Source organism: Pelophylax lessonae (genome assembly GCF_965119305.1).
Source record: "Pelophylax lessonae genome assembly, chromosome: 2".
In the NCBI taxonomy this organism is placed as follows: Eukaryota; Metazoa; Chordata; class Amphibia; order Anura; family Ranidae; genus Pelophylax; species Pelophylax lessonae.
Genome location: NC_138769.1, coordinates 605,261,980 through 605,286,417, shown reverse-complemented (window position 1 = coordinate 605,286,417; position 24,438 = coordinate 605,261,980). Strand labels below are relative to the sequence as shown.

The 24,438-nt window shown below is 44.6% G+C and overlaps 1 protein-coding gene across 1 annotated transcript in view; it reads left to right on the top strand.

Moving 5' to 3' along the window:
- LOC309545698 (sterol O-acyltransferase 2-like) overlaps positions 1-24,003 on the top strand; it is a gene marked incomplete at its 5' end in the record, with an annotated part of 213,117 nt that extends 189,114 nt beyond the window's left edge. Inside the window, 4 exons of the mRNA XM_082245034.1 lie at positions 7,659-7,757; positions 7,856-7,991; positions 8,605-8,750; positions 23,790-24,003. Of these exons, the coding sequence (XP_082101160.1) occupies positions 7,659-7,757; positions 7,856-7,991; positions 8,605-8,750; positions 23,790-23,840 (432 nt within the window). The 3' untranslated portion in view covers positions 23,841-24,003. The remainder of the gene's footprint in view (positions 1-7,658; positions 7,758-7,855; positions 7,992-8,604; positions 8,751-23,789) is intronic.
- Positions 24,004-24,438: the final 435 nt, after the last annotated feature.

Sequence of the window (24,438 nt, the reverse complement as noted above, 5' to 3'; positions counted from 1 at the left end):
TGAGAAGAAAGCAACTGGGTGGAGTGGTGAAGTATTCGTTGGTCGTTGGGAGAGAACTGCTCCTACAGCCATATTTGACGCATCTACTTCTAGGATATATTGGAGGGATGGGTCTGGATGGCGTATTATGGGAGCAGAAGTGAAGCTTGATTTTAACAAGCGGAAAGCTTTGTTTGCTTCTTCAGACCATTTGAATGTTTTTTTTACACTTGTAAGTTGTGTGAGCGGTCTCACAATAGAAGAGAAGTTCTTGATGAACTTCCTATAGAAGTTTGAGAATCCAAGGAAGCGTTGTAATGCCTTACGAGTTGTTGGTACAGGCCAATCCAGAATACACGATATCTTGCTCATATCCATCTTGATGCCGTTCTTAGATATGATGTATCCTAGGAATAATACTTCTTCCTTATGAAATAGGCATTTCTTCAGTTTTACGTATAAATTGTGTGCGAGTAGTCTGGACAACACAAGTCTTACATGTCTTACATGTTCAGACAAAGATTGGGAATAAATGAGTATATCATCCAGATATACCACAACACAAACATCGAGTAGGTCTCTGAAGATGTCATTTATGAACCGTTGAAATGCTGCGGGAGCATTACACAACCCAAAAGGCATCACTAGATACTCGAATAGTCTGTATCTAGTTCTGAATGCCGTTTTCCACTCATCCCCACCACGGATGCAGATGAGATTGTAAGCCCCTTTTAGGTCCAACTTTGAGAAGTAAGTGGCTCCACGCACTTGTTCAATAAGTTCTGGGATGAGAGGTAAAGGATAACGATCCTTTATTGTAATAGTATTTAATTGCCTATAGTCAATAATAGGCCTGAGACTTAAATCCTTATTGCGGACAAAGAAAAGTCCTGCGGCTGTGGAAGAAGTAGAGGGTCTAATAAACCCTTTCGCTAAATTCTCATCTAAGTATTCCTTAAGATGAGAAAGTTCATCCTGAGATAGAGGATAAACATGTCCGAAAGGTAGTTTACTGTTAGGGAGTAGATCGATACAACAATCGTAGTCCCTATGGGGAGGCAATACTTGAGCATTTTTCTCAAGGAAGACTTCAGACAAGTCCTGATAACATGGTGGGGGTGTGATTTCATCCGACACCATGGACAGGATTTTTTTATAAGATTGGAGGTTACACGTGGTCTCGCAATAGTGAGAGGGGAAAGTTAGTGTCCGCGTTTTCCAATCAATGGTTGGTTGATGTATGTGTAACCAGGGAAGGCCCAAAATAATGGGAAAATGTGGTAAAGGTAATACATCAAAAGTGGTGGTCTCAGCATGAGACTCGTTAGCAGTAGCAAGAAGTGCTTGTGTCTGATTGGTAATTGGACCAGAAGATAACGGAATACCATTAATAAAACTAGCAGAGACAGGTTTAGATTTTGAAACAATAGGTATTTTATTTAAAGCAACAAAACTAGTGTCAATGTAGTTCCCACAAGATCCTGTGTCGATCATAGCCTTGGTGGTGATCCTAGCTTGGTCCCACTGTAAGGTCAAATGAATAAAAAGATAGGGATTAGAAAAAGAAGTCGTTAATCCCCCCAGCAAGACATGTGAAAACTCACCCTCTTTTTACGGACAAGGGGACAGACGCTTATCAGATGATCCGGGGAGGCGCAGTACATGCAGAGATTTTGAGATTTTCTCCTGGCTCGTTCTGCAGATGGTGGGCGTATGGTTCCTACCTCCATGGGAGTAGGGTCAACGGACGAAAGAAGAAAGATTGGGTAATGGTACTCCCATTTTCTCAGCCTTTCTTTCTCGTAATCGTCTGTCAATATTGATGCTGAGTTGTATTAAGGCATCCAGAGTGCCAGGTAAATCCGCTCGGACGAGCTCATCTTTAACGGCTTCGGATAACCCGAGTCTGAACTGGGTTCGCAGAGATGCATCATTCCACCCTGAATCAAGGGTCCATCTCTTGAACTCTGCTACGAAGTCTTCAACAGGTCTCCTTCCTTGTTTTAAAGCCCTCAATTGGCTGTCAGCAGTACTCTGCCTATTTGGGTCTTCATATAAGCTAGAGAGTTCTGCTAGGAATGTAGGATAGGAGTTGAGAAGAGGGTCATCTTTCTCAAAGAGAGAGTCTGCCCAAGCCCGTGGATCACCTGACATATATGATATGGTGGTGCAGACTTTAATTTGGTCTGTAGTGTAAGTACGAGGTTTTAATTTAAAAAGCAATTGACATGCGTTTTTAAATTCACAAAAAATTTTCCGATCACCTGTAAACACTAGAGGAGGGTTTATTTTGGGCTCACGAGGTTGAGCAGCAGTGAGCTGTGAAACACGGGCTACCTGCTGTCTCAAAGTCTGATTTTCATTTTTCACTTCGGTAAGAGAAAGGATTAATGCATCTACCTTTTGTGTTAGGTGCATCACATGAGTGGCTAAATCTGCTGAATCCATTTGTTTTCTTTTGCGTTCGTGCAATCTGTAACGCTCTGGCGTTTGTTTTAGTGAACTGGATTTGCAGCTGCAGATTTTCCACTCAGTAGTCCTGTAGAGATGTGTTGAATCACCATATCCAACTCTCCAGACTCATCATTGTGGCCCAGCCTGCTTCAGCATGCACATACACAGACACTCAGATAAGATGTTCCTGGAGTGGTAGATTGTATACGATAGTTATAGAGGTGGTGTGCTGAAAGGACAGGCGTGAGTAGTGATAGCAATGATAGGCACTCAGGTAGTAATGTTCAGGAGTGTTAGCAGATAGTGATAGATAGTATGCAGGTAGGTTAGCAATCATGTACAAGTAACAGGTGGTAGGGGACAGCAGATGAAGTGTACAGGAGATGCTAACTTAGGCAGGCGTCAGACAAGGCTGTATAACAGGCGGTTTGCACGAACCCTTGTGAGTGAAAGCCGGCGATTGAAATAGCCGCTCAGAGCGGCGCCTAATGGTGACGTCATGCGGTGTTTAAAGAGATAGGCAGCTATATGCGTTCCACCTAGCTGAAAGGTGGAACGCAGTGCAGAAGAAATAGGCTAGAAGGGTACCGAAGGTACGAGAATCTTACACCGGCTGCCAGTCTATAATCCTGACTGGGAAGACCACCCTGGAGTAAAGCGATCTGAAAGCGAGGGGCAGCATGGAAGGGATGACGTAGATGGCGGTGCGGAGGATGGTCTATGTGGACAGCTTTAGCCTGGATGCCTGCATCCTTAGATGTGCCTGTTCCAATCATCAACCATGTGAGTTGCTAAATGTTGTACCTTCATTAAATTTAACCAAAATCCTACACTTAGAGGCGCCTCTCTTCTCTTTTATACTCAGCTGTGACTTGAGGCTACTTGTATATCAAGACATCGCTTGTATATCAAGTCAAAATTTATTTGAAAATTTTGCTTGTCTTGCAAAGCGCTCTTAAACCAAGTTACTCTCAAGCCAAGGTTTTACTGTATTTCCCTATCCACATTTGTTTGCAGAGCACTTGCCATGCTCAAAATATGATTTTACTGCCATTTGCAGCCCTCTAGCCCTTTCCATGTTTGTTTTAGAGATATTTTATTACTCAAAAGTTCGGGTCTCCATTGACTTCAATGGGGTTCGGGATCGGGGTAAAGTTCGGGTTAAGTCCGGGTCATGAACTCGGACCTTTTTTTTCCAAGTTCGGCCGAACCCGCCGAACCCGGACATCCAGGTGTTCGCTCAACTCTAGGCAGGACCTAAGATTTCCTAACAGAACAATGTCGAAAGCAAGACACTACCTTGGATGGCTTGCCTTGTTCTCACAGTGCATTCTGGTACCATCTCTTCCCCAGGTAAGTGATGGACATGCACCTGGCCATCCACATGATGTGAAAGAAAATGGGATTCATCAGAACAGGCTACCTTCTTCCATTGCTCTGTACTCCAGTTCTGATTATCACATACCCATTGTAGGTGCTTTTGGCTGTGGACACGGGTCAGCATGGGCACAACAAAATGCAATGCACTCTGTGTTCTGCCACCTTTCTATTGGAACCAGAATTAACCTTTTTAGCAATTTCAGCTATAGTAGCTCTTCTATCGGATTGGACTACACAGGCAAGCCTTTGCCGTCCATTCACATCAATGAGCCTTGGCCATCCATGACCCTGTTGCTGGTTCCCCAGTTTTCCTTACTTGGACCACCTTTGGTAGATCCTGACCCCTGCAGACTGAGGATATAACACAAGAGCTGCAGTTTTGGAGTTGCTCTTACCTAGTCATCTAGCCATTACAATTTGGCCCTTGTCAAATTCACTCAAATCCTTACACTTGCCCATTTTTTCTGCTTTTAACATCTCATACCTGTAAGAGGTACAGGAGTTGCATCATGCTGGATTACTGCAAATATTTAGTAGAAACACATAAAGAAGACAAAGATTCACCTTAGACTATACATGCATCTAGATAATTTATTTAGATTTTATTTTTAACCGCCTCCTGCCCGCCGCATAGTAAAATGTCGGCGGGCAGGATCACCTCTTGTTCTGGAACGTCATATGACGTCGCCCCAGTCACATCGCGCTCTCGTGTTCCAATCGTGGGCGCACTGTGTCCCTGGGGCATGGCGTAACCACAATCTCAATAAAGAGCTGATAACGTGGCTCTTTACCCATGTGATCGGCTGTGTCCAATCACAGCCGATCACATGTAAACACGGAAGTGCCGGTAATTGGCTCTCCTCGCCTCACACTGACAGACTTTGAGGTGAGGAGAGACGATCAGCGGCATCTCCTCGCAGAGGAGACCTGTAAAGCTATTTAGGGCACTGATCATCAGTGCCTATCATGCAGCCCCAACAGTGCCCAATAGTGATGCCATTCAGTGTCCATCAGTGCCACCTATCAGTGCTGCCTATCAGTGCCCATCAATGTGGCATATTAGTGTCCTCTCATCAGTGCCCATAAGTGCCACCTCATCAATGCCCATCAGTGCTGACTCATCAGCGGACATCAGTGAAGGAGGAAAATTACTTATTTACAACATTTTCTGACAAACTAAAACTTTTTTTTTCCCAAATTTTTTGGTCTTTTTTTCATTTTTTTTTTTTAGCAAAAAATAAAAAACCCAGTGGTGATTAAATACCACCAAAAGAAAGCTCTGAAAATTGGCCTGGGCAGGAAGGGAGTAGAAATGCCCATTATTGAGGTGGTTGAAGTGGAACTTTACCAAAAAGGGGAAATTACGCTCTCCCCCCTCCACCTCTGCTATATTTGGAACAGTGGCAGCGCATCCATTAGGGGCGCACTGGCGCCACCCCCCCCCCCCAATCCATGTGTCCGGCAACCTAATCTGCATGCAGGGTGCCAGATGCATGGATTCCAAAGAGGGCTTTGTTTTTTTTTAAGCACGTGATTAGAGCCAGAGGCTAAAAAGAGGGTGGTCCCGGGGGACAAAGCATTGCACCCTGAGCCCACCCAGTTGTGTGATAATAGCGAATGAATAAAAAAAGGGGGGTGAGAGGGATAGGTGACGCGGCCTAAAGAGTGGTGAGTGGTATTTCAATCTAGTGCACCACAACGAAAAAATATTTATATGAAAAAAAAAGGGAATGTGAAATACAAGTGATAGTTGGTAAATAAATATACAGTATATACCTCATGTGAATTTAAATAATTGATACTGATATTGTTTATGAATGTCCTGAAGGTTTAAAGTGTGTAAGTGACACTGTGAACAACAATATAATACACCATAATCATAAAAAATATAAAAATGCAAACAAGTACATACGGATAAGTGTCGGGTCACACTTGTGCGATGCGGGAAGGCTGCGAATTCGCAGCCTGTTCCCGCATCGCAAACGCACATCTGGCAGTTCACACTGCCATATGCGATACGCTGGGGGTGTCAATGAAATTTTAACGACACCCCCAGTTTGATCGCATATCACAGTGCGATCTGACAGTTCGCACAGGATCGGATCGCACAAGTGTGAACCACTGTGCGATCCGATCCTGATGCGGCTGAAAAAATGCCTCATGTGCGACTTTTGTGCGGGTGCAGTGCGAATTTAGCCATACAAAGTGTATGGCTGAATTTGCACTGCACATCCGATCGCATGTAATGACGGAGCAGTGCGCTCTGATATTAAATGCGATCGCTGCACACGCGGAAGTGTGAACCGGCACTTAATAAGTTCAATCCATAAAAATCATCCGTTAACACTCCAGAAAGTGACTAAGTTCCATTTTTGGAAGTCCACAATAAAGATCCTAAGGGATTGATATTCTATGGGATAGATGTTATTAAGAGTCATTTGAGAGGGGATAATAAGAAGATCAAAGTGTCTCAGAATGAAACAAAGTGGATATATAGGTTAGGATCCTTGCAACCAAAAGGACTGAACGTCGACGTAGACCTGAACTGTTTTATTTCTAATTTTTAACAATTTTTAACCTTTTTTATGATTAGACACATATTCCCTTTTCCTCAGCTTATGAGCCACGTCCCTTGTAACGTGTGGGTATAGTTACTTCCCATTATAGAGCATGGGACGCATAGGTGGGGACCATTGTAACCATTAGGTTAAATCTTGAAATACATCTGATTTATTTATGTCTAATTCCTAATTAAAATTCCATTTTATGGCAAGTTATTTATTTTCTCTTTTACAACTTACAGCCTATGTCCTCTGTTCCTTGTTTTCATACATGCATGAGTCACCTCCCACTTAGACTGATAAAATACACACATCACCTTTTTTAGTTTATAAATTCTATTTATCCCTCTTCAGTAAGAGGATTGGTTACTTACGCAGGGGGACACGGAGGAGACTGAGGGGGGAACCACCACCGCCTCCACATGTCAGTCTGGGGGTAGCACAGGATGAGTGAAGCGGCAAATGACAAATACCACACCCCGACAAATGGAGGTGTGGGTATGGTGCGCGGTGTGGGCTTGAGCGATGGGGGGAGTTCAGTGGTCAGGTCTGCCTGACACCCCCCCCCCCACCCCGACCAATGGAGCTCCAGCCACCACTGATTTGTAATATATTTTTTTTTAACATTCTCGCTCTCCTCGGATTACCTAGACTCCATATCAACTGTTATGTGATCACTCAGCTCCAGCACACTCTGCCACATAAACAATCTGTGCAAGATAAATGTACAAAACAATCAATAGCTGTGTATAGAGGGAGCACAGTGCTCACTACAGAGGTGGGCAGGAGCAGTCTCCTGGAGGGTGAGGGCAGGTGCAGGGTGTGTTAACGAGGTCAGCTGGTGAACTCCTTCCTTCTAATGGTTTTCGTATCCTAAGGGTTGAACAGCAGGAAGTAATGGAGTCTTCTTCAGGAGACACTGGAGGCTGAGGTAAAGCCTGTTCTAGAACATAAAGAAAGCTTTTTCTTTTCTGAAACAGAGGTACATTAATGGTATACTGGTACAAAGGGAGGCCTTTAAGCTGAACTGAGAATTGGTAAATTTATCAACTATGTCATCTGAAGAAGTAGTTGTGAATTACAAGGACAGCTGAGCAGAATTACAATTTATGGGGGGGGGGGGGGGAGCAATAAAACAATATCAAATTTAATTGTGTATATATGTAGTGGCTTTTGTCTGTTTCACTTTAACATGTACTTTAACAAATTACAGAATATGATTTATTGGGCAACACAAGCATTTTTTCTTAAATCATACCTGTTATTATTGTTTTGTTTATTCAGGACTGGTGGAATTCTACTTCATTCTCAAACTATTACCGGACATGGAATGTGGTGATCCATGACTGGCTCTTTTATTATGTGTACCAAGACCTTCTGTGGGTAAGGAACTGGTAGGGAGACAAAATTAGACCACTTTTAAAAATAAGTTTCATCCTTAAAAAAAACGTGATTGATTTTCTTTTTCATTTTGTTTTCAGCTGCTGAATAACAAGTTTCGGTCAGGAGTTATGCTGGTCGTGTTTCTCATGTCCGCTTCTGTGCATGAATATGCCTTGACAGTGTCACTTGGGTATTTTTACCCGGTTATGTTTTGCCTCTTTGCTATTTTAGGAGGTACAGATGGAGGTCCTTCTGCTTAACCTTTTATTATTGGTATTGTTGGTATCAAGTGGCAGGAATGTGGGTTTTAGGTTAATGTTTGGCTTAATTTTGATTTATGAAAATCTTGCAGGTCTCTTCTGCCTGTGTTTTTGAAGGTTCAAATGAAGGGGGTTTTATCAGAAACCACCAAACATGGTGGAAGAAGTGCAAGTCTCTAATTTAACATAAGAGAACATCAGTGCAAGCCGTTTAATAAAATAATAATAATAAATATAAAATTAGAATATCATCAAAAAATTAATTTATTTCAGTAATTCAATTCAAAAGGTGAAACTCATATATTTTATATAGATGCGTCACATGCAGCGTGATATATTTCAAGCATTTCTTTCTTTTATTTTTTTTTATTATGGCTTACAGCTAGTTAAAACCCAGAATTCAGTATCTCAAAAAATTTGAATATTACATAAGACCAAAAATGCTGAAAAAGCTTGATAGAGACTACGATTGTTGTAGTAGACTTGAATTTTTTCTTTTTGCTCTGGTTTGCATACAGTATGTTATTTATAGAAATATTTGTACTGTGAATAACTAATCTCTTTCTGTATATTCTTGTGTTTTTTAGTCCTGTTTAATTTTACAATCAATGACAAGCGAAAAAGTCCAGTGTTCAATGTAATAGTATGGACCCTCCTGTTCATTGGTCAGGGCATCCAGGTTTGTCTGTACAGTCAGGAATGGTATGCACAGATCCATTGTCCACTCACAGAGGTAAATGAACCTTTGATCATTCAAGCAATATTGTACGTTTATCAATAATAGTATCTATTTTATAAGATAATATCAAAACAAGCAGCCACATATCGCTCACAGTATTCATTTCAAAGTATAGCTCAGAGTGATTCAACCTTGATGGCTAGATTTACTCTATACTAGACTTATCTTGGATCTGGTATTATCTTGTTTGTTCTTATGAAGATATTATCTGGTATTGGGTACAAAACTCTGTAATATCTTAAAGCAGGGCATATGCAAACTGTTTTTATTGTTAAAATCAAGAATGTACCCAGATGAATATAAATGTATGTTGGGGAGGAAAAAACAAATTGGGACGGAAAGCCTGCTGTAAATTAGATCAACTGCTGTTTTCTATATAATTTCTGATAATCTGTATGTAGAGCAAACTCTTAAAGATGATGTATGGTGTATATAAAAACCAAACCTACATACTCACCTAAACCGGATTAGACTGATGCTGCAGCTGTCCCCCTGCCGGCTCTAAGCCCGAGAGATCGTGTGACTGCTGATCGTTCAGTTCGTGGTACATTTAGAATGGAGAATAGTGACTGCCAGTCACTGTTCTCCACTTTGTCTCTCCAGTTCTCACTGGAGTGCTGGGCTGGAGAGGAGGCCAGGAGTATCTGGCTTCAGATCTCAGCCAAGCGCTAAGTTTCAATGAGGCAGCTGGGTTTGGTTGAGATCCTTCCAGAGTCTGCAGCAGCTCTGTGTTGTCAGCTGACAGTGGCCTTTAGCCCACTGTTGGCTGATTCTGTGTCAAAGGAGAGCAAAAGTAAGTGTACTCCTGTGACCCACAAGAGGAAAAAAAGCTTTGGCCATACTTCTCTTTTAAGTAGATTTGCGTTTCTTGATTGGATGACTTCAAAAAGAAGTGCAGCTGAATCTGCCACTTCAAATTTTAACATACTGTGTTGATGGATGATACTTCATAGTTGACATTAGAGCTGCACGATTCTGGATAAAATGAGAATCATAATTTTTTATTTTTTTTTGCTTAGAATAAAGATCATGATCCTCTGCGTAACATCATCTTTCACATTATACAAAAAAATTGGGTTAACTTTACGGTTTCGTTTTTTTTTAAATGAATTGAAGTGTATTTTTCCCCAAAAATTGCATTTGAAAGACCACTGCGCAAATGCAGTGTGATATAAAATATTGCAACGATCTCCATTTTATTCTCTAAGGTCTCTGCTAAAAAATTTATTTCTTTTCGTACATCACGGGACACAGTACCATAAATCATAACATATGGGTTATATAGCCACCTACAGGTGAACGGCACTGGCAACCAATCAGAAAGGATGTCCCCCTATATAACCCCTCCCACACAGGAAGTACCTGTTTTTTCACCAGTGTCTAAAGGTGATGGTCACAGTGGGAGAGTCTCTCCCCATTTCTCTTCAAAGAAGATATGCTACATACCCCGATCAAAGATCACTGAATCTAAGGGGGTAGCTATCAGATCCATCCAAAGCAGTCGATGGACTAAAAGATGGTACCTGAGCCCCGGGAAGCAGATCCTTTTTAGGCGCTGGACCCTGGGATATGGACCCTTGGAATACAAAACCCCAAAGGCGCTCCATGCAGGGTGCTCTACAGGTCCAAGGCCATGGCCCCTCTAAGACAAGGGGACCCAGTCCTTGAAGGTCGCCAAAACAAAGCTCGCCATGATGAGTGAAGCTTGGATTTCTGTTTTAAACAGGATACTGTGGCAGGACTGGTGAGTCCAATTTAATATATTTATACATACAGCTAACCTTGAAGGTAATAATTGCTGGCATTGCAAATTGTAAATATTTTATGCACTGTTCCCTTTAAAAAGATAACAGAGACTGAGTGCCATGTGAGTCTCTGCATGAGACTATGGATGTTAAGCCTAGGCAAAATACATCCTGTTAAGCTTTATTTCGGTGCTTGTTTTTCTGACACACTGTTTTCACCCTGTGCTGATAACCTCATAGGTATCAGCTGTGACAAACCAATCTGTGCATGAGACTGTGGATCTGGACATTTTTAGTAAATGAGTGGCCGAGACTCTTCCCCCCCTCATCGTACATACAACTGCCCAATTGAACTACTTCCAGAGGTCGAGATTCCGTTTGGTCGGATCTTCCCTTTATCAGAACGTGAATTGGAGGCACTGAAGGAATACATGGACGAAAGTCTAAAGAAAGGGTTCATCCATCCATCTATATCCCCAGCAGGGACAGGAATTTTCTTTGTGGAAAAGGACCACTCTCTCCGCCCCTGTGTGGACTACCGGGAACTGAATAAGGTTACGGTCAAAAAACATTATCCTCTTTCTCTGGTACCAGAACTTTTCCAAATATTTAGTTCAGCCTCTATTTTCACCAAGTTAGACTTATGAGGGGCCTATAATTTGGTCTGTATTCGGGAGGGGGGATGAGTGGAAAACAGTGTTCCGCACCAGGTTTGGGCATTTTGAATATCTGGTGATGCCCTTCCAGCTATTTGTAAATGATACCTTCAGAGACTGGTTGGATATCTTTATTATTGCCTACCTGGATGACCTCTTGATTTTCTCTGCATCTCTGGACCAACATCGAGGACAGGTCAAAGACTTTCTCGGCCGTCTCCGCCAACATGGACTATACACCAAGCCTGAGAAGTGCGAATTTGAGCTGCAAAGTATCCAGTTTCTAGGCTTAGTAATTTCCACTGAAGGAATTAAGATGAATCCTCAAAAAGTCTCAGCCATCTTAGACTGGCCAGCCCCGCCAGACAAAAAAAGGGTGCAGCGCTTTGCAGGTTTGGCAAATTTCTATAGGAGATTTATCAAGGGATTCTCTGATATCATTTCCCCCATTACACAGCTCAGGAAACAGAATACTCGGTTCTGTTGGTCTCCTGAAGCACAGGCCGCCTTTTCAACTTTGAAAAGACTTTTTACAACTGCTCCCATCCTGAGTCACCCAAATCCTGCCCTACCTTATCTCCTTGAAGTGGATGTGTCAGAAGTAGCTGTGGGAGGCAGTTATTTCACAAAGGCAGGGTATTAAAGATCTAATACATCCTATAGCCTTCTTCTCTTGTAAGCTTTCCCCGGCAGAAAAGAACTATGACGTTGGTGATCGAGAACTTCTGGCCATCCAAGTCTGCTCTTGAAGAGTGGAGGTACTTGTTGGAAGGGGCAACACACCCTATCCTAATCTTCACAGATCACAAGAATCTCGAGTATCTAAGATCTGCTAAATGGCTGAGGCCACGTCAGGGACAATGGGCGCAGGGACGATGGGCGCTATTCTTCTCGAGATTTTCCTTCCATATTACCTACCAGCCAGGATCAAAAAATGTCAAGCCAGATGCACTCTCCCATATGTTTGATGATCCAAAGGAAATTCCAGTACCTGACACCATCCTGTCCGAAGGTAATTTCTTTTTGTTACAGACTAACCTGATGGCCCACATGAAGCAAGCTTCTACAAATATTCCCTGTCTCCCTGAGGTGTCCCTGGTACCCAGAGATGGGTTGTTATGGCTAGGAGACAAGATCTTTGTCCCTGAAGAGGTCTGAGTGACAGTTTTGGGGTTATTCCATGACCAACCTCTGGCGGGCCATTTTGGTGTTCATAAGACATTGGATCTATTACAACATATGTTTTGATGGCCAGACCTGGAAAAGAGTTGCAGGGAACACGTGAATTCATGTACCATCTGTACCCGGAGCAAGTCTGCGAGAAGAAAGACGCGGGGCCTGCTAAGGCCACTACCAGTTCCTTACAGGTCTTGGAGAATGGTCACCATGGACTTCTTAGTGGAGCTTCCCCCGTTGGAGGGCTGTTCCGCCATTTTTGTGGTTATTGACTATCTATCAAAGAGGGCCCATTTCCTGCCACTCAGGAACACACCCACTGCCAAGGAGACCGCAGAAGTTATCATGAAGGAAATTGTTAGGCTTCATGGGGTATCTGCAAATATTGTTTTAGATGGAGGGGTCCAGTTTACCTCCCGCTTCTGGAAAGCTTTGTGTGGTGCTTTGAAGATTGAGCTGTTTTTGTCGTCTGCCTACCATCCTCAGACTAATGGACAAACCGATTGTTCATCTTGGACAAACATGTTTGTCCAAGATGATTGGGTGGCCCTTCTACCATTTGGCAGAGTTTTCGTACAACAATGCCAAACATTCTGCTATGGGGCAATCCCCGTTCTTCGCAAACTATGGTTTTCACCCATCTTTCTTACCTGAGGTTTCTGCTGAACCCGCAGTTCCAGCAGTACAGGATACCATTAATTTCCTCAACCGCAATAGGAAGCTGCTACAAGAAGCAATAATTAAGGCACAAATAGCCTCTAAAAAGATCTTTGACAGGAAGAGGAGAGGGGAACTGATCCTTTAACCAGGTGACCAAGTATGGCTATCTACATCTAACCTCCACCTAGCCTGTCCCTCAAAGAAATTGGCACCCAGGTTTATTGGACCTTTCCCGGTCTAGAGAAAACTCAACAAGGTCTCTTATGAATTGTCCTTGCCTGATTCACCCAGAATCCATCCAGTGTTCCATGTCTCCTTGTTAAAACCTGCAGTCCCCAACTCATTCCCTCGCAGAAGCTCGGAACAACCTGAACCTGTGATTATTGATGGGGATGAAGAATATGAGGTAGAGACTATTTTGGATTGCAGGAAAAAAAGGAATCCATTGCAATTTCTCATCAAATGGAAAGGTTACGGTTTGGAAGAGAATTCCTGGGAGCCAGAACAAAATATCCATGCTAAAGAACTGAGCCACGCTTTTTTTTTTTTTCACAACTATCCATAGAAGAAGGGTCTATTGGGCACCCGGAGGTTGCCCATAAGAAGGGGGCAATGTAAGGAACGCACTGTGACATCCCAAGGGCGTACGAGAATGCGCATGAGCGAATTCACTCTGTCCCATTTAACGGCGAACTTGCATTTGCCATTGCGCATACATGTGTGTGAAGTGCGCGCACGCAATAGCGTCACGTTTTAGCGCCATACGTGGCCTATATAAGGGTAACTGACACACTTGTTCCTTGCTGTCTTATCTGCAGCTTTACCTTTATTCCTGATCCTGAACCTGCTGCATCCTGTTGACTTTCTGATTGACCTCTGGCTTGCCCCTCACTTTGTCTGTTTGCTGCCTGCCCTGACCTCGGCTTGTTCCTGTGACTACTCTTCTGCCTTATCCTTATCTGCTTATCTGCTACCAGTTCTGGACTTGTTCACCTCCTGGTGGGGGCGATTCTGAGGACCGTGACCTGGTGTTCAGCACGCAGCAAAATCCATCCTCACCATCAGAGGCTCTGGTGAAGACCTGTTGGCAGTTAGACTCCACACCTCAGGCTAGCCCTTGTCTACCACCAGAGTGACCTGTCTGTGTTCCTGTTCCACAAGATCCTGCGAGGCTACCTCTGCACGTTCGGCTCAGCCAGCTGCTCCGTTACACTATTGTTATCACACTGTTTTTTTTGCCCTGGGCTAAACACCTGAAAGGTATCAGCTGTGACAAACAAAATTCAGCCTAAGCTGCTCTCACTCAATGTTGCTGTTTTAGCCTTGGCGCATAAGCACCCACATGTTAATTTCTTCCCTTGATAGCGTGTCTGTGGCAAAGGCCTATTTGCACACGCGCGGGAATCTTCGCCTTTAAATACAGACATAAGCCGCATGTAGGGCATGTTTGATTGCGATTGGCTTGCACGTGGACACCACATAGCACGTCACGCATGCGCAGTACAGCATAAATGGGCGCTATTTAGAAGGAACTGTTTCCAATGCGCTAGCCTCTGCTGAGTCTGAAGGGGACACAAAGCAGCAGCAGCTGAGTTGCGTGAGTCACTGTGGGTGTATGTTACTGCCACAAACAGGTCCTGTATCTTGGGATAATTAGTGCTGTGTGTGATAGGCTGTACAAGCTTAGCACAAGCCTTTGGGTACACTGAAGTTAGTACCTCAAGTTTGTCTTGCTTTAAAGCAATGTCTGCCCCAAAGAGGGCTTGGGGGGGTCACAGTTGGAAGGGGCACTGTGATTCCACCGTCAGGCCTTGAAGGTCCTAGCCGTGCTTCCTCTGTGTCTATTCCCCACTGAAGAGCCAGAGGTGACTAGCCAATCTGAGCCATTACGGTGGTCAGGCATGGTAGCTTCCCCAGGTGCTTCTGCCGCAACCTACGTCACTAAGGACAATTTGGCATCAGGATTAGCCAGCCTTGAGGGTAAGATTGCGAACATAATTGCAGCATCACAAAGAGGGAAGAAACGTGATAGATCCTCCTCACCTTAGCCACCCCCTTAATTCAGTTCAGGATTGGGCAGAGGATGTGGAAGAAGTAGCTGATGATGACCCTATAGAAGGTCAAGCTGAGGTTTCCACTTCTGGGGAGTCAGGGTCAGAGGAGTCTCTGTCAGCCTCTCAAATCCAGAGATTGTTAGTTCAGTCTCTTACTGAAATGGTCCAGCCTGGACACAAATTTTCTCCCTTAGAGCCGGCTGAAGTCTCATTTTCCTCTCTAGGCTCATTGCGCCCTCCTCATAGTCCATCGGACGTTTCCCATACATCTGCCTGTGGTGCAAAAAATGGATCCAGATTGGGATGGGATTTTTTTTCCTCCTTAAAGGTTTTCACTATTGTATCCTATGGAGGAAAAAGTTTACTAAGAAATGGAATATACCCACTGTGGATGCTGCCATTTCTTCGATTAACAGAGTTTACCCTGCCATGTGGATAATGCCCAGGTTTTTAAAAATCCAGCAGATAAGTTGGAATCTTTATTGAAAGCCTCCTTTGTGGTTGCAAGATCTGCGATACATCCAGCAGTAGCGGCCATAGGAGTTTTTCAGGCTTAAAAGACCGTATGAAGTGGGTGTCCAAGACTGTTCCTTCTCAAGGAGAGTCTGTGGAAGATCTGTTTCGCAGTAGATGCTCTTACGGACTCCATAAGGCAAATATCACGAGTTGCTCTGATGACCGTGCATATGCACAGAATCCTTTGGTTAAAGAGCTGGTCTGCGGAATTGCCATGTAAAAAGTTACTGGCTGGCTTCCCTTTTCAGGGAGAAATGCCTTTTTGGTGATTGGAACGGAAGTGTAGGTGGGACAGAACGCACATGGAGAGCAGGAGTGCCAACAAAGCCTTTTATTGAACGGTAGCGGGTAGGCTCACAAAGAAAGGGCCAAAACAAAGGTGCCCAAGGTCAGACCCAATGTGTGTAGGACAGAGTTCCAGATAACAGGGTAGTCCGTAACAGGGGGCTCCCGATAGAATGGGCAAAGTCCTGGCCAGTGAGGGATTGTGCCACACACGGAATCCGGGCAAACATTGAGGTGACAGTCTAGGCAGAGTTCTGGTAGGCCCAGGGTTAATCCACTCACCAGCAGGCAGGTACAGGGTTAATCCACACTCAGGGTTGGAGGCAGGTACAGGGTAAGTCCACACTCCAGGCAGGGACAAGGTAAATCCACACTCCAGGCTGCAGGCAGGGACAAGGTAAATCCACACTCCAGGTTGTAGGCGGGGACAAGGTAAATCCACACTCCAGGTTGCAGGCAGGGACAGGGTAAATCCACTCCTGAGGATTGGCTGCAGGATTAAAGAGGCCCATGGGAACCAATAGAAGAGTCTGTGTTCTCTGGCCGCAGCCCAGGGACACACAGTATGACCAACAGCAGAGAAGAAAGACACAGGAGGGACTCTCACTCTGCTAAATATCTTAGGAGCTGCGCTCCAGCAGGTGGCCAGGCAACTCCCATCTGGTGTCGGGTTGCCTCGGCAACCAGCCCCGCCCTCCTCTACTCAAGCCCACACAAGGAGTGTGTTCTTTGTCCACAGGCAGCATGAAGGCGGGGAAGAAGACTTTCTGGCACCTGGCCAGGGAGGGGAGAAGGACAGCACAATGGGGGGGGGGGAGGTCAGGCAATGGAGTAAGCAGCCAGGGGGGGAGGGAAGAATCCCATGCTGGGGAAGATGGCAAAGTACTGAGGGTACAGGAAAGAGGAAAAGAAGGTGGGGAGAAGTAGGGCCTGTGACAACCCCTCCCCCTTTTATTTTACAAGTGCCAACAAGGGGACCTCGGCAGGTCTCCTTGGAGGCACTTGTGGCAATAAGTTCACCTACTGAGGGTCCTGCTGCTGGGTATTGTGGGACAAGGGAATGAACACTGTAGACTCCCCGAGGAGAATTGGCCACCGTGGGGGTCAGCCAGTCACTGGGAGGCGGGGGTAGTGGTCCTTCTGCTTGGGCCAGCTCTAGGTAGTTGACTGGGCTACTGTGGCTGGCGGACGTGGTGCGATGGTTCTGAGGGCAGCTGGCCTGAAAATTCCCGGGTTGGTTACACCCATAGCACCGGCGGTCCAGAAATGGCTCAGAAGGACGAAGCCGGTAGGGAGGGACTGGGGATGGTGTTGGGGTGACAGGGCACCGGAGTAGTGGCATGGGAGGGCCAGGAAGTGGTTGGGCTGGGTTCTGGGCCTTGGGCTGTTCAGCTACCAGCCTCTTCCAGGGCTTACTGGCAAGGGCCTCGTCTGCCAGTGCAGAAGCCCGATCGAGGGGGCCAGGGTTCCTCACCTTCACCCACTCCCGTACCTCTGCTGGGCATTTGGCAAAGAGTTTTTCCTCCAAGAAGGCCTGGATAACATGTTTAGTAAAGGCCTGCTCCCCCTCCAGCCAGCGTTGGCAGACCTGCAATATTTTGTGTGCGCATACATCTTGAAGGAAGGCTCAGAATGACAGGAGAGGTCCCGGAATTGGATCCGGTGGGTTTCTGAAGTTACTGCGTAGTGTTCTAATACAGTCTGTTTGATCCTACTGTAATCTCGATTCCACTGTGCGTCCATTGTCTGGTACGCAGCAGCCGCACCCCCTTCCAGCAGGCCCACTAGGTAGCGTACCCAGTCTCCCCGGGGCACCTCCAGCAGCTGCCACAGTCCAATTTCTGTACTCCTCACCCTGCGTTAGGTCCAGGGTGATGGGGCTGCTCTCCATCCTCTTCAGCGTTCTGATCACGCCACTGCCAACCAGTGTAACGGAAGTGTAGGTGGGACAGAATGCACATGGAGAGCAGGAGTGCCGACAAAGCCTTTTATTGAACGGTAGCGGGTAGGCTCACAAAGAGAGGACCAAAACAAAGGTGCCCAGGGTCAGACCCAATGTGGGTAGGACAGAGTACCAGATAACGGGTAGTCCGTAACAGGGGGCTCCCGATAGAATAGACAAAGTCCTGGCCAGTGAGGGATTGGGCCACACGCAGATCTAGGCAAACAATGAGGTGACAAAGTCTAGGCAGAGTTCTGGTAGGCCCAGGGTTATTCCACTCACCAGCAGGCAGGTACAGGGTTAATCCACACTCAGGGTTGGAGGCAGGTACAGGGTAAATCCACACTTCAGGTTGCAGGCAGGGACAATGTAAATCCACACTCCAGGTTGCAGGCAGGGACAAGGTAAATCCACACTCCGGGTTGTCGGCAGATACAGGGTAAATCCACACTCCAGGTTGTAGGCAGATACAGGGTAAATCCACACTCAAGGTTGCAGGCAGGGACAAGGTAAATCCACACTCCAGGTTGCAGGCAGGGACAGGGTAAATCCACTCCTGAGGATTGGCTGCAGGATTAAAGAGGCCCGTGGGAACCAAAGGAAGAATCTGTGTTCTCTGGCCGCAACCCAGGGACACACAGTATTACCAACAGCAGAGAAGAAAGACACAGGAGGGACTCTCGCTCTGCTAAATATCTTAGAAGCTGCGCTCCAGCAGGTGGCCAGGCAACTCCCATCTGGCATCAGGTTGCCTCGGCAACCAGCCCCGCCCTCCTCTACTCAAGCCCACACAAGGAGTGTGTTCTTTGTCCACAGGCAGCTTGAAGGCGGAGAAGACTTTCTGGCACCTAAACAGGGAGGGGAGAAGGACAGCACAGTGGGGGGCAGGCAATGGAGTGAGCAGCAAGGGGGAGGGAAGAATCCCATGCTGGGGAAGATGGCAAAGTACTGAGGGTGCATGAAAAAGGAAAAGGGGGGGGGGGAGTAGGGCCTGTGACAGTGATGATCTGGATAAGTATATCCAAAAGATTTCCCAGGGGGAAGAGTACATTGCTACCTGTGAAAAGGAAGAGCAAGTGTCCTTATTAAGATCCCCAGCACTCATACTACCAGTGCGTCTTATTTCGGACGGTGATGACGGCCTCAACCATCTGGGTCCGGAACCAAGCCTTCGGGGCAGGGGCAGAAAAAGCCCTGGGCCCAGAGATCAGCAGAGCCTTCCTCTAAGCCTACTCTGTGAAGGGGCACCCCCACTCATTTGGGTGGGGGGGAAGGCTGCTGCGGTTCTCAACGTTTTGGGTGGAAGCGATCTAAGACAACTGGGGCATCTCCACCATTTTGCAGGGGTACAAACTGGAACTTCAGGTGTTCCCGTATCCTCGGTTTAGAAAGTCAAGTATACCGACAGATGTCCTAAAAAGAAGGTCTCTCTTTCTGCCATTGGACCAGCTGAGGGCCCAAAGAGTGATAACAGAGGTTCCGGAGAACTAAAGGTTCAGGGGTTTTTACTCAATCCTGTTCATAATCCCCAAACCAAGCGGGGATGTGAGACCTATTCTAGATCTCAAAGCTCTAAACCAGTTTCTGAACATCCGTACTTTCCATATGGAGTCAATTCATTCAGTTATAGCCTCCCTGGAGGGAGATGAATTTCTAGCATCCATAGACATCAAGAATGCATATCTTCATGTGCCTTTATTCCAGGCTCATCAAAGGTCTCACTTTGCAATAGAAAACCGTCATTTTCAGTTTGTGGCCCTGCCCTTCGGGTTAGCCACAGCTCTAAGAGTGTTCACAAAGATGCTAGCTCAAGTATTGGCTGTTCTAAGGTCCTGAGGGATATCTGTAATAGGATATCTGGACAATCTATTACTAATAGATTGATCGGCTTCAGCTCTAAGCCGAAATGTCCTCCAGACAGTACAGTTCCTATAAAGTCAGGATTGGATACTGAACTTGGCAAAGTCCGCTTTACAGCCGGTCCAGCGTCTGGAATACTTGGGGAATACTTCTTGTGGATACAGTACAGGAAAGATATTCTTGCCAACAAATTTCACAGACCTGAAGGATCTGGTTCGGTCCATAGTAAGGCTAAGATATTCTTCTATACCTCTTTGCATGATGTTACTGGGGAAGATGGTGTCCACATTCAAGGCAATTCCCTATGCTCAATTCCATGCCAGACTCTTACAGAACAACATTCTGTCTACACGGACTGGAAGAGTTCAGTCTCTGGAGTGGTCCATGTCTCTGGTACCAAGAGTACGTCAGGGTCTGAATTGGTGGTTGTTTACCAGAAATCTTGTGAAGGGGAAATCCTTTCTTCCAGTGACCTGGAAAGTGGTGACAACAGATGCCAGTCTCTCCGGCTGGGGAGCGGTTCTGGAGGAAGCCACTGTCCAGGGGAAATGGTCTTGGGTACAGAGAAGTCTCCCCATCAACATTCTGGTATTCCAAGCAGTCAGTCGGACTTTGAAATACTGGACGCCCAGACTTCGGGGTCAACCTGTCAGGGTGCAAACCAACAATGCCATGGCTTATATCAACCATCAAGGAGGCACAAAGAGTCAGTCAGCCCAGAAAGAGTTGAATATCATCCTATCCTGGGCAAAGAAGTTTGTGCCATGCCTGACAGCAGTTTTTTTTATTCCAGGAATAGAGAACTGGCAGGCAGGTTTTTTGAGCCGTCAACAGATGTTTCCAGGGGAATGGTCCTTACATCCTGAGATTTTTCAATCAATCTGCCTACGCTGGGGAGTCCCAGATGCAGATCTGTTGGAATCCAGGTTCAACAACAAGTTGAAGAGATTTGTGTCCAGGACCAGGGATCCCTCGCAATCAGAGTGGATGCTTTTGTGACTCCTTGGGAGGAGTATTCCCTGATTTTTATGCCTTTCCTCCTGTGTAGCTGATACCGCGTCTGTTATGCAGGATCCAAGTAGAGGGGAAATCAGTAATCCTGGCAGCTTCAGCATGGCCGAGGAGGGTTTGGTATGCACAAATCCAAAGGTTGGCAGTGACGAGGTCTTGGGCTCTTGCACTGCATCCAGACCTACTCTCTCAAGGTCCGATATTCCACCCTGCTGTACAGTCTCTAAATTTGACGGCTTGGCTATTGAAGCCTTAATCTTGAAGGAGCGGGGTGGGTGTTAATACGCTGATAAATGCTAGGAAATCAGTCTCTAGAAACATTTTATTACAGAGTCTGGAAGTTCTACATTGCCTGGTGTGAAGCCAGGAAATGGCATCCCCGCAAATATATCATTGGGAGATTTCCAACTTTCCTTCAAGCAGGGGTAGATATGAAATTAGCCTTGAGCACTATTAAAGGGCAAATTTTGGCCTTGTCGGTTTTCTTCCAAGAATCGATCGCTTCCCATTCATTGGTTCAGAACTTCGTCTGGGGAATGTTACATTTGCTTCCGCCTGTGAAGCCACCATTGTATCCTTGGGATTTAAATTTGGTGCTGGCAATTTTACAAAAGCAGCCTTTTTTACTAACCAGAAAACTGGTATTTTTGATTGCGATAACTTCAGCTAGAAGGGTATCTGAACTAGCAGTTCTTTCTTGTAAAGAGCCATTCTTGATTTTTCATCAAGTTAGGGTGATTCTACATCCACACCCAGGTTTTTTGCCCAAGGTGGTGTCCGCCTTTCATTTGAATCAGGACATTGTACTACCTTTCTTTTTTCCAGATCCTCACTCAGGAGGAGAAGTTATTGCATTCTCTTGATGTAATGCACGCACTTAAGTTTTTCACTTGGAGAGATCAGCTCGGATTCGTAAAACCACGAGCTTGTTTGTGCTGCCAGAAGGGCCCAGGAAGGGGTTGGCAACCTCTTAAGTCTACAATTTCTCATTGGATTTAACAGGTTATTACCCAGGCGTATGATTTAGAAGGGAAGGTTCCACCTTTTCCTGTGAAGGCCCATTCTACCAGAGGAGTAAAGAGGCACATCTCCATCAAGCCTCTATGGCTCAGATTTGCAAGGATGCGACCTGGTCGTTGGTGAACATGTTCACTCATTTCTATCTATGTTGGGACCCAGGAGGAATCTGCATTTGGCCACAGTGTTCTGCAGGTAGTGGTGTAATCCTTTTGGTGGTCAGATGGTGGTATTTTTGGTGTCCCCCCTCCCCTCAGCTTTATTACTTTGGGACATCCCATATGTTATGATTTATGGTTCTGTGTCCCGTGATGTACGAAAAGAAAAATTGATTTTTCAGATACAGACTTACCTGTAAAATCCATTTCTTGAAGTATATCACGTGACACAGAGGTCCCTCCCTTCTTCTTTGGGGCCTTTATTGCTTGCTACAAAGGAAGTACTTCCTGTGTGGGAGGGGTTATATAGGGGGACATCCTTTCTGATTGGTTGCCAGTGTCCTTCACCTGTAGGTGGCTATATAACCTATATGTTTATAATTTATGGCTCTGTGTCCTTTGATGTACTTCAAGAAATGGATTTTACAGGTAAGTCTGTATTAAAAAATCAATTTATAATGTTCGGGGGTTCTATGCAATTTTATAGCAAAAAATACTGATTTTAACTTGTAAGCAACAAGTGTCAGAAAAAGGCTTAGTCTTTAAGTGGTTAAACTGACCTCATTTACAGACCAAAGTTCATCCATTTGATCTCTAAAAGAACAGAAGGATACAATGTTTAGTTTTATCTCTCTTTCAGCAAAGTTGTTGATAAATGTTTCCGGTGCTTTTTTTTTTTTTTTTTTATTGGGAGGACTGCTCTGCACTGTTTACATGAATCATGGAAATGCCAGATTAAGATCATGAGGGGGATTGAATCGAGATCGTATTTTGTTAGAAATTATCCGTGCAGCTCCAGTTGACCTGGCAAAAAATACATTTCCATTCTGCTGCTTCAAATTTTCTCATCATTGTGGACAAAAGCAGACATCCATTTGACCCCATTAACGATTAGAAAATCACATAAACATTATTAAAATGATTGTAAACAAAATTCTACTAGTGTATACCCAGCTTAAAAGATTCTTCCATACGTGCTAAAAGTGTGGACAGACAAATCTTCTCTGCCAGGCTATTGTATTCATGCCGGTGCCGCTGGCTGTCAAAATACCCTAATGGTGTTTGCATCTGATTGGATATAGACCTTGTTCAGCTGACAATTTCCCGACAGTCTCCGTCGAGGAAATTTAACACAATTAACTTTTGGAGCGGCAACTTTTTGGAGCATTTTGTCCTACATATAGATGAATAGGGTTTAAAGATGGTAACTCCGTCCTCTGTATGGGAACCAGGAATTATAATTTCATATTCAAACATGTAAAACCTTGATTAAGGCATCTGTTCCACATTTTATAGCATTTAGCTGGACATCCCGTATGGAGATAAAGACATTTTGTAAGGAATATAAGCATTACCTTCTGCTACCCATTGGTTCACTGTTGTAGGCAACACTGACATCCACCTTATAGCAATCCTCTTTCTTGCCATAAACAATATCCCTTGGAGAAATGTTGTATCATGCCTAACAAGTTCTTAAATATGTATTTAAGTAACTTCTATTATTCTCAGCCTCCTTCATACTTTTTTTTTTTTTTTTGCTGCTGTCATCTAACTTTCTGTTAGAAGGTGGCTATGTTTGTTGTCCATGATCTTACATAGGAACACAGCCACCCTCTCTTGCTCACTCCCGAGATGGACTTGGGAATATGAGATTTGTGGTCTGCATAGAGCAGTGCACATGCTTACAATTAACAAGCACTACCTGTTCCAAAGAAATGGAAGTGAGGGGTGGGAAAAGAAGTTTGGGAGTTCCTCAAGGGCATTACAAGAAGGCAAAAAAAATACAGTAAGAGACAATTTCATGAAAAATAGGTTACAGGCAGGGTCATTCGAGTGAATGTGTATAGATTTTTTTCTTTAGAATATTTTTTGGAGAATACGAATATTGTTTAGTATCAATTTTTTGCAAATAATTTTGTCAAATCAATTTATCCATGGATTTTCTCTCTGCAGAAAACATTCTGGGGACTGGTGACACCTCGCTCATGGTCCTGCCACTTATGATTGAACAACCAAATACATTTCTAGAAACTTTCAATAAGTAAATTTTATGCCCTATGCACAGAAGAGTCCAAAACATTTTCCAGTGATCAGACGCATGGATCTTGTTCTACAGATCGCTAAAAATCCCATAAATATAACAAAAATCAGTTGTACTTCTGCAAGCAAATGTTTCCTTTTAGTTAAAGTGCCCTACCTAAAGCATTAAGAAGTAACCTAGTACAAAGCCTCAGGTATCATTGGGGGCTTACTGGCAATTAAATGCCTTTTTGTTACAGTAACGCAACATGTATCATAAATATTTTGTGGATATGTGATGGGGGTACATATTTGTCTTTTATAACTGATGCAGACTATGAAATATACTACACTTTTATGATTAAACATGTTTTAACAATCAATGGCCTGAAACTGTAAACTGATTGTTTGTTCTTGGCTTTGACTGTAAAATAGAAATATATAAAATGTGTGTGAAAATGTGCTAAACTATTTGTATATCATGGTCAGTACTATAATTCAGTCTGAGAGGAGGCTGTACATAAATGAACAAGATACCTACAGACACAAAGTTGAACCAATAATCAGTCATACCATTCCGGTA